At 40.0% G+C, this 15,981-nt stretch overlaps 2 protein-coding genes across 4 annotated transcripts in view; one reads left to right on the forward strand and one right to left on the reverse strand.

Annotated features, from left to right (window-relative positions):
* Positions 1 to 15,981, forward strand: part of LOC100617582 (protein kinase C zeta type-like) — a 56,964-nt gene that overhangs the window by 37,810 nt on the left and 3,173 nt on the right. Inside the window, exons 9-15 of one of the 3 annotated variants that reach the window (XM_007506184.3) lie at positions 523 to 621; positions 1,350 to 1,982; positions 2,498 to 2,611; positions 11,244 to 11,371; positions 11,495 to 11,562; positions 12,653 to 12,825; positions 13,528 to 13,563. In XM_007506184.3, coding sequence (XP_007506246.2) covers positions 523 to 621; positions 1,350 to 1,982; positions 2,498 to 2,611; positions 11,244 to 11,371; positions 11,495 to 11,562; positions 12,653 to 12,825; positions 13,528 to 13,563 — 1,251 coding nt within the window. Of the gene's footprint in view, positions 1 to 522; positions 622 to 1,349; positions 1,983 to 2,021; positions 2,612 to 11,243; positions 11,372 to 11,494; positions 11,563 to 12,652; positions 12,826 to 13,527; positions 13,564 to 15,981 lie in introns of those variants that run through there. The other 2 variants (XM_016427205.2, XM_056798722.1) reach the window with 2 other exon arrangements.
* The window catches only part of LOC130454521 (transient receptor potential cation channel subfamily M member 2-like), a 78,343-nt gene that overhangs the window by 5,307 nt on the left and 57,055 nt on the right, over positions 1 to 15,981 (reverse strand). The window lies entirely within an intron of this gene.

Raw genomic sequence — 15,981 nt, forward strand, 5'->3', positions numbered from 1 at the left:
ACTTTGCTCCAGTTGTTATAGCATTTTGTATTTCTCTCAAATCAGGAGCTTGCTCTGAGGACTTTAACTTGCAGTGTGAACAGTAAGTAGATTTCTTGTATCTAGTTTCGGCATTATGTTTGTCTCTGTTATTAATCTTATGTTTCTTCTTCAAAAAGCAGCTTCTAAACCAGACTGTATAGTTAAAAAGAGAATAGAAAGAAGGAAAGTAGAAGCACCTTTTATGAGCATCCTCAAGGATTTCAGTCAGAAAATAGAAGAGAGACAGGAGAATATAGCTTTCAGGGACAGGTGGATAAAATGAAGGGTTTTTTTCCAGATGGGGAAGTAATAAAGCTGTCATTAGATTAGAAGAGTTTGAAAAAATGAGAATATGGGAGTACTAGAGAGATTCTCTGCTCGATGAACGATGAAGAAAAAGAGCATATTTTGGAGTTTCCTTCAAAATATAAGGGCACAACATATTGTCCTTTCTACCCCGAGTCCTGTGGCTGAGATTTATGTTCTCACTTATTCTTCTAGAGAGTGACATTGGTGTAGGGCCCTTCACCCATATCCCAGAACATGGAGCACCAGGAGACATGACATCAGTGACCAGTGAATCTACTGTATGTGCCATGGGTAAGAAAATATTTCTTTTTCTATTATATTGGTATTCATCCTTGCTCTGGGCCCTTGTTTTCCAGGTTTGAGATATGATATGGACTCATCTTCATAGTCTGAGAACAGGAGGCTCACTGATGGGGGAGTTTGTGATTAGGTTGTAAGACCTGGCAACTTCCTCTGTCCCATTACTGTCTGCCCAGATGTATACTGTGATGCCAGCCTTTGGATGAAGAGCTCATGGAGGATTTTGTCCATTTCTTGTGTTAGTTTGTGTGTATACATATAATTTACTAAGATAAAAGTCAGCTACTGGAGGACAGGCTTTTCTATGCCCAGCACCTAAAACCCTGAATGGGGTACCTGATTCTTAACAAATGATTACTGCTTCATTTTCCATTTAACCTGAGCAGATATCTATCCAGCAGTTTGTCTGAGCCACACGCCTTATCTCATCTGAGGGCAAGATGACAGGACAGATCCATCTATATATCAGTCTCAGCTTATTTAATACTTTCTCATGGTGGCCATTCACCCTAGAGCACAAGGAGATCCTAATTCCTGTCACAGTCTTTTTGTTTTGAAAGGGCTTGTCAGGGAGAAGGTGCTAATGTGAGGGGTTGGGGATTGGTTGCTCTTCTCAGAAAGTTCAAAATCCTCACAGGCTCTGGGGATCTCTGTCCAAATGACTCCAAACTTCCCCCATCAACTCTTAGGCATACTTCAACTAACTGCTTTGGTCACAGGATTCTCTACTGAGACTTCAGGGACACTGAAGAAAGTGAGTGGATCTGACCAGGGAAGAGAACCAACAAACTCCACCAGTATCCCTATGACTGGCTTTATCGGGAGAGATTCCATTGATGACACTGAAAAGGACATACGTGTCATGGAGACAACTCCAAGAGCCACAGCCACTCAAGACCTACTTCTCACTGTGCCCACTGGAGAAGGTGACCTCATCCCTGGGATGCACAGGAGAACTGTGTCCTCTCCCACCGAAACCTCAGTTCCATCTGAGATATCCTCTGGAGTCACCATTGCCATTGCAAGGACCTCACTCTCCATGACTCCAGTAGAAATCACAGCTAGGTCCGGCTACAGTGCTCCCTTAAACATCAGCCTAAGCAGAAGAACAGCTTCCCTTGAGCCTGCTACTTCGTTGGAGGACCCAAGGCCAGCCGGCCTGACTCCTGAAACTGAGAGAAACCCACAGGCAACACCAACTCCAGCTATCACCCTGCCTCCAGCCAGCACACAGGAAGTTTGCACAACAGCATCTCCCAGTCCTCCTGACACAACCACAGAGGGCAGCAGTGTCCAGGCAGGGACAGCCTCTGTTTCTGATCAGGTGCCTTCCACTTCCAGCCTCTTCCCAAGTAAGCATATTTTAAATAAACTTCCCAGGGAGGGAATTGGGGTGTGGTCTTGGAGGGAATGGAGAGTGTCTGTCCAGGGAGGGTTAGTTTGTGCCTTTCTAAGGGGAAGGGTCTTCTTCCCAGGTCCTTCCTCTCTTTAGCCTTCCATTGAGCCACTGTAGGGACATTTTCTTGGTTCCATATCTGTTGAATTAGTGTCATCTCTCCAGGCTTCCTCAACTCCATGCAAGGATAGTTTCACAGTCCCTGTGCTAAAGTGATTCTCCTCTTCTTATTGATGGGATTCTGATTCCACTTGATTTAGTGGAACCTCATGATTTAACATATATGGGGATTGTCCATCAGTGAGTCCATGCTTTGAAGGGGAAAATTTGATTATTTATCCTGTGGGGAAAAGTCAGAGAAGCCATGTATTTTTGGTCTCAGCAGTTAGTAGCAACAATGTACTTTCCTTTGGGAGTCCACTAATAAAGACTTGACTGAGCTCTGGTTTCTCCCCTCCTCTCATCCTGTAGGAGGTGATGCTGGTGTGTTGCCAGTCACACATGCCCAAGGCCATGATGCACCAGGAAGCACAGTAGCACCAATAAGTAGCCCCCTGACCCCTGTGTCTACTATTATTCCCTCAGGTAAGTAGGTACCTCCTCTCTGTCTCTGTGTTGGAGGTTTATCCTTTATAGGGCCTTGTTTCCCAATCTTACAGAGGAAACATGAAATTATTTTAGAGATCAATCCTCAAGAACTCTTCTGAACCTCTGATTCCTTTCTATGTATAGCCTAGAGAAGAGAAGTTTTAGAGGTAGGAGTGAGATTCCCACTGCTAAGGTCTTTTATATAAGCAACCATAGGTATAAAGTTGGAAGGAAACTTTGAACCATCAGGTATTATAGATAGCCTCTCATTTTACTGATGTGGATACTGAGGTTTAGAGAAGTAAAGTAATTAGCTCAGGGTGACCGGATATGACTGGAAGGGACCCTTAAAGGTCATCTAGCTGGATCCCATCTTTTTACATATTGGAAAATTGGGGTGGAGAGAAGTTAAGTGACATTCCCTATGACACAAAAGTAGAAAGCAGCAGACGTGAGATTTGAACCTAGGACTCTATTATGCTGTATTTCAAGGTCAAGAGGAGAAGTCAGCCCTAACACCTCACATTGAATGGCTTCCACTTTGGGAAAGATTCCTTCTATGAACTCTCCCAAGTTCATAGCAGAGAATGTGTTTTTACATTTTTATTTACATCTTCAGTATTTAGGATAGAGCTGGGCACATGATAAATACTTAATTAATGGAAACTAATTGATTGCTTTGATCTAATGAGTAGATTTGTGAGATTCAGTGTATTAAAAAAACTTATACACCTACCAAATGAACTTGCCTATGGAAAAGTGAAGGAGAATGGAATAAGCAATTACGTAACACCTACTATGTGCCAGGCACTTTGACTAAGCATTTTTTATAGAAATAGTATCTCATTTGATCCACAGAACAACCCTAAGTGTTGGGCTTTATAGTTAGCCCCATTTTTCAGATGAGAAAAAGATGCAAGCAATGACTGCTTGACTTTCCCAGGGTCATACAGCTAATGAGTTCTTAGGTCACATTTGAACTCAGGTCTTCCTGACTCCAGGCTCAGCACTATCTCTACTGTGCCAACTAATTGCTTATATGGTCTGAGCCACAGAGTTCCTGGTGTCAAGAGTCAGGAATGGAGACAGATCCAAAGGCTGTGCTCTTTAGCAGTGAACTTGGGGAAGGTGGATGCTGCAGATATGGGCAAATCACTTTATTTCTATCAGCCTTGACTTGCCAAAGAGGAAAAGAATGGTTCTGGGACCTTCCCTTTAAGGTATGATTTCATGACCTTCTCCCTCATCTTAGCTTAATAGTTCACTTGGACCTTTGGTGATTGATTGCACTTGGCACACCCATTTAATACTGAATCCCAAGAATTTGCCTCTAGGTTTTTTCCTTTCTGAGAAGTTCTTGAACCAGGGATGCCTCTTGGTCACTAGTTTATGGATTGATTCCTACACATTAGCTCTGTGATTCCTGTGACCTGGTCCTACTCTACTATGGCCTCTGAGTGTTTCCAAGAACTTCTGTAGCCAGGAGATCCTAGATTGGTCAGAGGTCAGAACTGAAAAACTGGACCTCTCTGATGTCATTGTCTCCACATGGCTCCTGGCAGCCCTTCAGCCTGGTGGACAAGGTCAAATTTGGAGTTCTAGGTGTGATGATGTCATAGTTAAAATAGTTGTTTGTCTTAAACTGTACTGATTAAAATAGTGGAAGACTTAAATTGTAGTAAATAAAAGAGTGGATGAGTAAGTTGTGACCACAGAAAATATGTTTTTAAGACAGTGTCTTGTTTTAAATCAAATATAAGGTGGTCGCCAGGGAAAAATTCCCAATTATTAGAATATACCCAAGTAAACTGGGTTTTATAGAGATTTTAATTAATACAATGAGGAATTAAGAAAGAGAGAGAGAAAAGGGGAATAATGAGAAAAGGATAGGCTGGCCCAGGGCAGCCCTGGCCAACCTAGGCCTAAGCCTTAAGAGAAAGATCAGTCAGTCCTTAATCACTCATCACAAGATCTGTCCAAGCAAGGATTCTAGTGACACCCGGCCAGCTTCATCTCAGCTGATTCCACCAGCTCAATCCTGAATCTGAATGTCTTCTGAATGAATCTGAGCTCCTATTTAAAGGGAATTTTCTACTATGTCTTCTCCCCTAAGTTCTCACATCTACCAATCACAGTAGACATTTTTCAAAGGACAGACCATTCTTAGTTCACAACTGAGTAGACTAATCGTTTTGAGTAATTCACACCTGAGTAGAGTAGAATCTCTGAGTATTAATTGGCACAGTCTTTTAGAATTGTAAGCCTCTCCTCAGTTCATGACTCAGTGAGGAGTCCTGACCTGCACTTTTTTTTTTGCAATGGCTGATCATGCACAAAATGTATCAATCTACTTTCCTTATAGTGGATGTTAGTAAGGTCTTTCATCAAAATTTGGGAAAATAATCACGAACTTTCACAGAACCCTTGGGACAGGCAGAAAGAGGTCAGCTGGATTCCTTTTCATATGAATGCAAAAATCTTTTGGGATTCCTCGTGTATTGGGATGGAGACAAAAGCAGTAAATAAATCAACTAATGTGAAACATTTTGCATGAGTGGGAATTGCATAGATTATCATTGGAGGACTTGGTACAACACAGTGGTTTTTTATCATATGGTCATTGACTGCTCTCAGATCTTGAACAAATATATAGACCACATTGCTCTTTGCATCTAACTTGGGCTTTTTCACAGTGAATATGGGGGTGTTTTATTTGGAGATACAGGGTACTAATATTCCTCGCTGTAAGAGGGACTCTATTATGGGGTTATCTCATCAATTGCTTCTTTGCTTAGTGGGTATTGTGGGATTTCTTGTGGTGAACCTTCTTTAGTTCTTTATCTTAACAGGGACTGCTGATTTCAATTACCCAACATCTATAGAATTTCTTGTGGTGAACCTTCTTTAGTTCTTTATCTTAACAGGGACTGCTGATTTCAATTACCCAACATCTATAGAATTGGTGGCCCATAAACCTTCAGGGATATCGGGTGATATTTCATTGATGTGATTTCCTTTACCCTCTGAATCTATTGCATCTAGAAACAATACTAGAAAAAGGTTTAGGGATTCTTCAGGTAGTTCTAGTGAAATATCTCCAGTAGGGGTTCTGAGAGAAATGGCTGACCAAAGCTGGGTCTGAGTAGTCCAAAAGCCCTAGGTAAAGCAGCAATGCTGCTCAGACCACTAGCTCAGGCCCACTCAGTCCTCTTGAGGGAGCAATCCCAATGGAGGCACAACCTGAACTGTCTCTGCCAGCATGGAGACTTTGCCTCCTCAGCAGCCACAGCTCCTTACCACCTGGCCTTGCAGAGGATGAGTCCAGCTGATGCCAATAGCAGAGCCAAGCACCAGAAAAACAAGCAGGGCAGAGGGAGCATCAGTAACAGCAGCGGTGGTGGCGGTGGCCTTGAAGTGCCCCCACACACCGGCATGGCTTCCAAAGAATAATTTTTAATAATTACAAATATCCTCTTTCCATTTCGATATATTTAAACATTTTAACTCTTTAATGAGTCCATTCAATTTTCTCTTTTTGATTTACCATTTTGGGCTTCTCTTCTGTATCATGTTTGGACATAAAATGTTTTATTTTGGTCTGACTTATTCCTCAGGAATACTTGGAAATCTTCTATATTATTGAATTTCCATTTCTCCCCTGAAAAAATGTACTCAGTTTTGCTGGATAGGTGACTCTGGCTTACAAACCCAGATCTTTTGCCTTCCTGAATATCCTATTCTATAACACTCAATCCTTCAGTGTAGAAGCTGCTAGATCCTGTGTGATCCTGATTTTCAGTTTCATGGTATTTGAATTGGTTTTTATGGCTGCTTACAGTATTACAGTATTTTCTTTTTATCTTGATGGCTCTTGAATCTATTACATTCTTGAAAATTGTCATTTGAGCATTTCTTTCTAGAGGTGATCTGTGAATTCTTTGAATTTCAATTTTATTTTTGTGTCTGACAATATCTCAGGAGTTTCTTTGGTAATTTCCTGTAGTGTGACACCCTACACCAAGATAAACTCAGAATGGGTGAATGACCTGAATAGAAAGAAGGAAAGTATAAGCAAATTATGTGAATACAGAATGGTATACTTGTCAGATCTTTGGGAAAGGAAAGACTTTTAAAACCAAGGAAGAGCTAAAACAATCACCAAATGTAAAATCAATCATTTTGATTACATCAAATTCAAAAGCTTTTGTACAAACAAACCTAATGGATCCAAAATTAGACGGGAAGCAACAAACTGGGAAACAATCTTCATTACAAAAACCTCTGACAAAGGTCAAATCATCCAAATTTATAAAGAACTACAGCCAATTGTACCAAAAAACCAAGCCATTCTCCAATTGATAAATGTGCAAGGGTCATGAATAGGCAATTTTCAGTTAGAGAAATCAAAACTAGTAAATAAGCACATGAAAAAGTGTTCTAAATCTCTTATAATCAGAGAAATACAAATCAAAACAACTCTGAGGTTATCACCTCACACCTAGCAGATTGGCTAACATGATAGCAAAGGAAATAATGAATGCTAGAGGGGGTGTGGCAAAGTCTGGACATTAATTCATTGCTGGTGGAGTTGTGAATTGATCCAACCATTCTTCAAGGCAATTTGGAACTATGCCCCCAAAGGGTGCTAAAAGACTGCCCTTTGATCCAGCCATAGCACTGCTGTGTTTGTACCCCAAAGAGATAATATAGAAAAGGACATGTACAAAAATATTCATAGCTGGGCTCTTTGTGGTGGCAAAAAATTGGAATATGAGGGGTTGCCCTTCAATTGGGGAATGGCTGAACAAATTGTGGTATATGTTGGTGATGGAATACTATTGTGCTCAAAGGAATAACAATAAAGTTGAAGAATTCCATGGAACTCTGGACTGGACTGGAACAACCTCCAAGAAATGATGCAGAGGGAGAGGAGCAGAACCAGGAGAACACTATACACAGAGCCTGATACACTGTGGTACAATCAAACGTAATGGACTTCTCCATTAGTGGCAATGCAATGACCCCGAACAACCTGGAGGAATCTACGAGAAAAACTGGAATTCACATCCAGAGGAAACACTTTGGGAGAAAAAACACCAAAGAAAAAGAACTGCTTGAATGCCTGGGTCAAAGGGATATGGTTGGGGATGCAGACTCTAAATGAATATCCTAGTGTAAACAACAACATGGAAATAGGTTCTGATCAAGGACACAAGTAATACCTCATGAAATTGCGGGTTGGCTGTGGGAAGGGTAGGTGGAGTGGAGGGAGGGAAACAATGTGATTACTGTAACCAAGGAATAATGTTGTAAATTGACTAAATATACTAATTCAAATGGAAAAAATAAATAAAAGGCATGTTAACATTAACATTTAAAAATTAATATATAAATATATTTTGAAAATACAAGATTAAGTGTTCTTTTCATCAGTGAGTTCTTATACCACTTTTTAATATAGCTCCAATTTTGCCGTTCTAGAAGTTCTTCTTCTGTGCATTTTTGTATATCTTGTTCCATATGGCCAATTCTGCTTTTCAAAAGAGTTCCTCTCTCCTTTGAATGTTTATGCATCTCTTACCACTTTGTCTATTGTGATTTTACCCCCATTTGAATTAGTTTATTTAGTCAATTTAGAACATTAGTACTTGTTTACAATAATCACATTATTTCCCTACCTCCCTCTTCATTTGAGGTGGTCTCCCTATTCATCTTGGATACTGTCAATTAGATTTTTTTCTTTCCTTTTTTTAATTAGACTGTCTAGTATTTTGTATATTTTATTTGTTTTTTTTCAAAGTACCAGTTTCTAGTCTTATTTATTAAATCAATAGTTCTTTGACTTTCAATTTTATTAATTTCTGCTTTGATTTTTTGGATCTCTAATTTAGTCTTCATCTGAGGAGTTTTAATTTGTTTGCTTTCTAGATTTTTAATTTGCATTCCCAATTCATTGACCCTCTGCCCTTCTTAATTTGTTAATATATGAACAGACATCAGAGAAGTAACTAGAGAGGGAACATAAAGCTGGCTGCCTGGCCAGAGCTGTGTAGATCCTCCATATTTGCTCCAGCCTTACAAGAGGTGATGGCCTCAGAGCACACCCAGCCCAACCAATCTGAACTTAATCTCATCAAAAGTCTTCAGAACTCAGGGAAGTCCAGGGTCCACACCCCTTCCTCATTGACTGCTGGACTTTAATCCAATCAAAAGACTCCAGAGGACAGGGAAGCTCAAACCCCCAACAACCCTCCCCAACAGACTGCACCAAGAGATCTTCTGTCACAGCTCCAAGAGGGGAGACTGACAGAAGCCCCGAAATCCCCCCAAAATGAGAGGATCAAGATCACAGACAAATATAGGGAGCAAAGAAGGGGTGAATATGAGCAAAGAACAGAAAAAGAAGAAAGAAATTACAGTAGACAGCTTCTACACAGTGAATGGAGCAGAGGGGGAGGGATCAACAATCGATAAATCAGAAATCCCAGCGAATTGGATACAGGCTTTGGAAGAACTCAAAATGCAATTCAAAACACAATTAAGAGAGGCTGATGACAATTTTAATAGCAAGATAAGTCATCTGGAAACAGAAAACAGTGTCTTGAAAGCCAAAATTAATCAGCTGGAAAACAAGGCAAAGAAGATGAGCCATTGTGCTCAAAGGTATAGTGAACTGGAGGAATTCCATGTGAACTGGTACAGCCTCCAGGATTGATGTAGAGGGATGGGAACAGAACCAGGAGAACATTGTACAGAACCAGGAGACTGATACACTGTGGTAAAATCAAATATAATGGACCTCTCTATTAGTCACAATGAAATGATCTAGAACAATTCGGAGGGATTAATGAGAAAAAACACTATCCACGTTCAGAGGAAAAACTCTGGGAGCAGAAACACAGAAGCAAAACAATTATTTGACCATATGGGTCAATGGGAATATGATTGGGGATGTAGACTCTAAATTATCACCCTAGTATTATAAACATCAATAATATGGAAATAGATTTTGATCAAGGACACCTGTAAAACCCAGTGGAATTTCACACTGGCTCTGGGGGGTGGAGGGGGGGGGAGGGGGAGGAGTGAGGGAGGTGAGGGAAAGAACGTGATTCATGTAACCAGGGAAAAATATTCTAAATTAACTAATTAAATTAAATATAAAAAATAAAAAGAGACAGTTAAACTTGGAATCTGTACCTGTGGTGAATGGAGCGCTGTTCTCAGTTTCAGATTCTTTGTGCAGCTACAGTATACTCTCTGGGGATCTATCTTCTTTCAGTTCTTCAAATGTGATATCATGCAAACAAAGGTGTTTTTAATAGCCTTCTGATCTAAATTCTGGTTTCTGAGTAACCCCAGCCATTTCCCCCCACTTTGAAATGTGACCAGGGAGAGTCTGCTGCCACCCTCCCACCCCCGTGGCTACAAGTACTCCTGTCTGCTCACACTCCTCCACCTTGAGATCTCCCCCACAGATTAGGATCTGTTTCTGAATATGAGCAATGCAGCAGGAGAATTGCCTTCACTGTCAGCAAAGGGATTCCTGTAATCTCCTTCTGAGCCACTCTCTGATCCCTCAACCCCTTATTGACTGGGGATGAATGCTCCAGAAGCCTTTCCTGTTGCTTCAGTTGTGGACAAGTCCTTTTGGCTTGATGGGGTCTGCCCTGGTACACTGCTTTACTTCCACCTCCACCTCTCTACACATCATCTGTCCTGCAGGTCTTCAAAGTCGTTTTGTTCTCGAAAATGATTTGTTTGTCTTTTTTTGTGATATACTCCTCCAGAATTCATTTTAGGACATTGTATCAGGTTTTGGGGTGGTAATTTGATAGAGATCAGATGGGGGATGTGTATCTTCTCCACCAACTTGGTGAGACTCTGCCCTTGGCTTCTATTCTTATACATTTGAATTATTGGAAATTGGAAATGAGACCCTTATCAGAAGAATATGAAGCAAAGATTTTTTCTCTCCAGTTAGCCAATTCCCTTCTCATTTTACCTACATTGGTCTTGTTCTGGAGGAAAACCCAATTTTAAGTTAGCAACACTCTCCATCTTATCTTGCTGTCCTATCTATCCCTCATGTGCACATGAACTGTCCCTCTGTCCATTAAAATGAAAGATACAATTTTCCAGATAACTCATTTTTTTACATCAACTTTTAGGTAGCTTGCTCATATTCCCATTTGGAGTTTACTTTGTTATGTAAAGCAAGAATATCGGTCTATCCCTAGTTCTCCTGGACTAATTTTCAGTATTACAAGCAATTTTTGTTAAGTAATGAGTTCTTACTCTTGAAACTGGATTAACCTCCTCATTTTACGTGTGAGGAAACTAAAGGCAAAAACATAGGATATGGCAGGACCATGATTTGAATCCAGGTCTTCTGACTCCCAAGTCCACAATTTTTAATACTGCCAGAAAAAAGTATAGTAGAGGTATCCTCAGTTTTCCTCTGAGGAAGGACTAGAATAGTGCCACCTAGAATAATGGTCATGATCATGATAATGGTCACCACAATAACTAGCATTTAGAGAGATCTTTAAGATTTACAAAGCATTTTCTCTCATTTGAATAACATTTGTAAGGCTCAGACAATTGGGTATCTTTCCCTTCTTTACAGCAGCAGGGAGATACAACTGGAAGAGCTTCACCCTTAACTTCACCATCACCAACATGTTTTATACAACCAAGATGGCTCAAAGGGATTCCAGCACATTCCGTCTTCCTGAATTTTTCCTGCAGCGCCTGGTGAGACTCAACCCCTCCACACCCCTCTTCCTCCTTGCATCCATGCTTCCTTCCTCATCCCTGGGTATACAGACTTCCTCTAGCCAGGTACTCAGAAGTTCCCTTCTCTCTTTTTGTTTCCAGTTCAAGGTATTGTTTGAAAGAAGCAGCCTTGGCTCTCAGTATTGTGGATGCAATGTGACCTTGCTGAGGTGAGAATCTTGAAAGCCATGAGCTCAAATAGCAGGGACCATAATATTCCCATTTGACAAAGATCACACACAGGCTGCTGCTGCTTCCCAATAGCAATTCCTTCTTTCACAAGCTGTAATGGATTCACCACCACCACCACCCCCACCCCCCCAACCAACAAGCCATTAGAAATATTGTGGGCACCTTCTACCTTTTCCCTGGTGGAGAAAAACTTCTTTTTCCACAAGTCTTCCAAAGACAAGGTTGTAAGTTTAATCACTTGAACTTTATAACTCCATGTGAAAGAAATAACATAGGAGGCACCAATAGAGTGCTTAGAAAATAATTGATTAGAACATATCAACATTCACTGTCTCTAGAATCATAGGATTATAGAATGGAAGCTTAAAGAGATAGTAGAGGCCATATGGACCACTCTCTTCATTTACAGATGAAAAAATGAAGACCCAAGGACATTCCAGTGACTTTTCCAAGATCAAAGATATTGTCAGATCCAGAATTTGAACACAGGCCATTTGATTTTAAATCCAGTGGTCTTTGTACTACTATAAAGAAACTACTGAAAATAATCTGATCCCATACACACTTGTAAACATAGATGTGAGTGAATTTACACAGCACTGCCAATTTCATTGCAGCAGATCAGAGTGCTGAGCTTGAAATCAGGAAGACCTTAGTTCAAATTCTCTCTGAGACTCTTAGCAGCTGCGTGACCGTCAGCAAGTAACATCATTTGTCTTAGCCTCAATTCCTTCATCTTTAAAATGATAAGGTTGGTTTTGATGCCTTCCAATGTCCTTTTCAACTCTCAAACTATTATTCTCTCCAAACCATTGTTCAAAGTGGGTCACTTCTTTCAAGAGTGTTTTCTGAATAATTAAATTTCATTAATTAAACCAAAGGTGTCAAACTCAAAAGGAAACAACATCACTGTCCCCTGCATGTTGACTCAGAAAATTATGCATATTTATATATTCCATCATCAACACTTTAAAATTATAGAGGAACAGTACTACACTATAGTCTTGTTCAAGTGATTTTCAGGAAGGGCCATGTTTGATATCTCTTGTCTAAATCATCAATTTCTAGGTCTATGAAAAATGGGGCAGCAACAGGAGTGGAGGTTATATGTTTTTATAAGGAAGTTTTCTCTGTCCCCATCTTGGACAAGAAGAAGATTTACCAAGAGCTGAGTCAAGAGACTAATGGAATAACAAGGCTTGGACATTATATTCTAGATAAGAAAAGCCTCTATGTGGATGGTGAGTAGCCCAAATTGGGACATACATTTTTATTTCTCTAGGTGATTCCATTTCCAGAAAACAACCCACCTACCCCAAATTCTTCTTACCTTTTTAGACCACCTTTATTTTCATGGTTTTTTTTCTATCCCTCCTGGGATGCTGGCCCTCAAAGTGGTGACAAAATATAGAGATATGGGGGTTTACTTCTAAAGATCATAAGTGGCTGGATTTTTCTTAGGCTCCTTTAACAAAGGTGTATGCCATCAATCTCCCTTCCTTGTGATTGAGGAAGTGCCTTGAATGATAAAGTGCCATTTTACCAACCCTGTGGGCCCCAGAACATCTCTCCATTGCTTCCTTCAACGTTTGCCCAGATACCCTACTGAAACATTAATGTTTACTCTCTCTCTCCCACCCTCCCTGCTCCTCTCTCTCCTCTTCCCTCAACCATTACTTTTCCTCCTCATTTCATTTCTCCTTCATCTTTTCTCCCTTTTTTTATTCTTCTCTTTTCTCTATTTCCCCTCTCCTCTTGTCTTCACTTCCCTTCTGTCCAATTCTCTTCCATTCTGTTCCCTTCTCCTCTCCTCTCCCCTCCTTTCATCTCTGTTTCCCTGCCTTCTTTCCCTCCCTTCTTCCCTTCCCTCCCCCGAATCTCTCCTTCTCTCCTTCCCTCTGAATTTCTTCCTCCTCTTTTTCTTCTCCCCTTCCCAACTATAGGGTATAACCCTCAGATGCCACCCCGCTCCACAAAAGGTGAGTTTAAAATTTGTTACTTTCTCTATATTTTGACCTTTTTTTGGAAGGAGGGGAATAGGGAAGAGGGGAAATGGGTTTGGGGGGTTCAGAATGAAGTGTACTGTTAGAAATGGCCAATGTAGAGCCCTTCATTACTTCATATATCTATGTGGGTTATTTTGCTACTCAAAACATATACAAATTGTTCAAAAGGGTAAAAATTAATCCAATAGGACATGGAAAGCAGGTTACCCCATCCGCTTCTCATTCAATATTTAGTCAAACCTTGTGGTCTTTGTAACCCTGGTACAAAAAAGGCATCTCCAAGGATTTCAGGGAGACTTGTGCCCGTCCTCTATGATCTTCATTCAGTAATGTTGGCCAATGGTTTTCTTTTTTTTTTTTTTTAATTTAATTTTTTTGTTGTTGTAATACTCACTTTATTTCCCTCCCTCCCTCCAACCACCCTTTTCCAGCAGCCGAATTGCAATTTCATTCGGTATTACTTGTGTCCTTGATCAGAACCTATTTCCATGTCCTTGTTTGCATTAGAATGTTCATTTAGATTCTACATCCCCAACCATATCCCTTCGACCCATGCATTTAAAGCAGTTCTTTTTCTTTCGTATTTTTACTCCCACAGTGTTTCCTCTGAATCTGGATACTGGTTTTCCTCGTAGGTTCCTCAGAGTTGTTCAGGGTCATTGCATTGACACTAATGGAGTAGTCCATTACATTTGATTGTACCACAGTGTCAGTCTCTGTGTACAATATTTTCCTGTTTCTGCTCCTCTCATTCTGCATCAATTCCTGGAGGTTGTTCCAGTCCCCATGGAATTCTTCAACTTTATTGTTATTCCTTTGAGCACAATAGTATTCCATCACCAACATATGCCATAATTTCTTCAGCCTTTCCCCAATTGAAGGGCATCCCCTCATTTTCCAATTTTGGCCAACACAAAGAGCGCTGCTATGAATATTCTTCTACAAGCCTTTTTCCTTATTATCACTTTGGGATATAAACCCAGCAGTGCTATGGCTGGATCCAAGGGCAGAAAATGACCTTTGGGGGCATAGTTCCAAATTGCCCTCCAGAATGGTTGGATCAATTCAGAACTTCACCAGCAATGCAATAATGTCCAGTCATTGCCAACACCTCCTCCAGCTGTCATGTTAGCCAATCTGCTAGGTGTGAGGTGATACCTTAGAGTTGTTTTGATTTGCATTTCTCTGATTATTAGAGATTTAAAGCACTTTTTCATGTGTTTATTAATAGTTTTGATTTCTTTGGCTGAGAACTGCCTATTCATATCCCTTGCCCATTTATCAATTGGAGAATGGCTTGATGTTTTGTATGATTGGTTTAGCTCTTTATAAATTTGTGTAATTAGACAAACACAGGAACTATATGAACACAACTACAAAACACTTTCCACAAAGTTAAAACTATATCTAAACACTTGGAAAAACATTGATTGCTCATGGGTGGGATGAACTAACATAATAAAAATGACAATCCTACCCAAATTAATTTGGCACTTATGGCACTTATTTAGTGCCATACCCATTGAACTACCAAAAAACTTCTTTACTGAATTAGAAAAAACCGTAACTAATTTCATTTGGAAGAACAAAATATGCAGGGAAATCATGAAAAGAAAATGCAAAGGAAGGAGGACTTGCAGTCCCAGATCTCAAACTATACTATAAAGCAGTGGTTATCAAAACAATTTGGTACTGGCTAAGAGACAGAAAGGAGGATCAGTGGAATAGACTTGGCGTAAATGATCTCATCAAGACAGTTTATAACAAACCCAAAGACCCCAGCTTTTGGGACAAAAATCCACTATTTGATAAAAACTGCTGGGAAAATTGGGAGACAGTGTTGGGAGAGTTTGGGGTTTCGGATTGGGAGAGATTAGGTTTGGATCAACATCTCATATTCAGAATGGGTGAATGACTTGAACATAAAGAAGGAAACTATAAGTAAATTAGGTGAACACAGAATAGTATACATGTCAGACCTTTGGGAAGGGAAAGACTTTAAAACCAAGCAAGACTTCGAAAGAGTCACAAAATATAAAATAAATAATTTTGACTATATCAAATTAAAAAGCTTTTGTACAAACAAAACCAGTGTAACTAAATTCAGAAGGGAAGCAACAAATTGGGAAACAATCTTCATAAAAACCTCTGACAAAGGTTTAATTACTCAAATTTACAAAGAGCTAAATCAATTGTAAAAAAAAAATCAAGCCATTCTCCAACTGATAAATGGGCAAGGGACATGAACAGGTAGTTCTCAGCCAAAGAAATCAAAACTATTAATAAACACATGAAAAAGTGTTCTACATCTCTTATAATCAGAGAGATGCAAATCAAAACAACTCTGAGGTATCATCTCACACCTAGCAGATTGGCTAACATGACAGCTAT

This window comes from Monodelphis domestica, chromosome 5 (assembly GCF_027887165.1).
Source record: "Monodelphis domestica isolate mMonDom1 chromosome 5, mMonDom1.pri, whole genome shotgun sequence".
In the NCBI taxonomy this organism is placed as follows: domain Eukaryota; kingdom Metazoa; phylum Chordata; class Mammalia; order Didelphimorphia; family Didelphidae; genus Monodelphis; species Monodelphis domestica.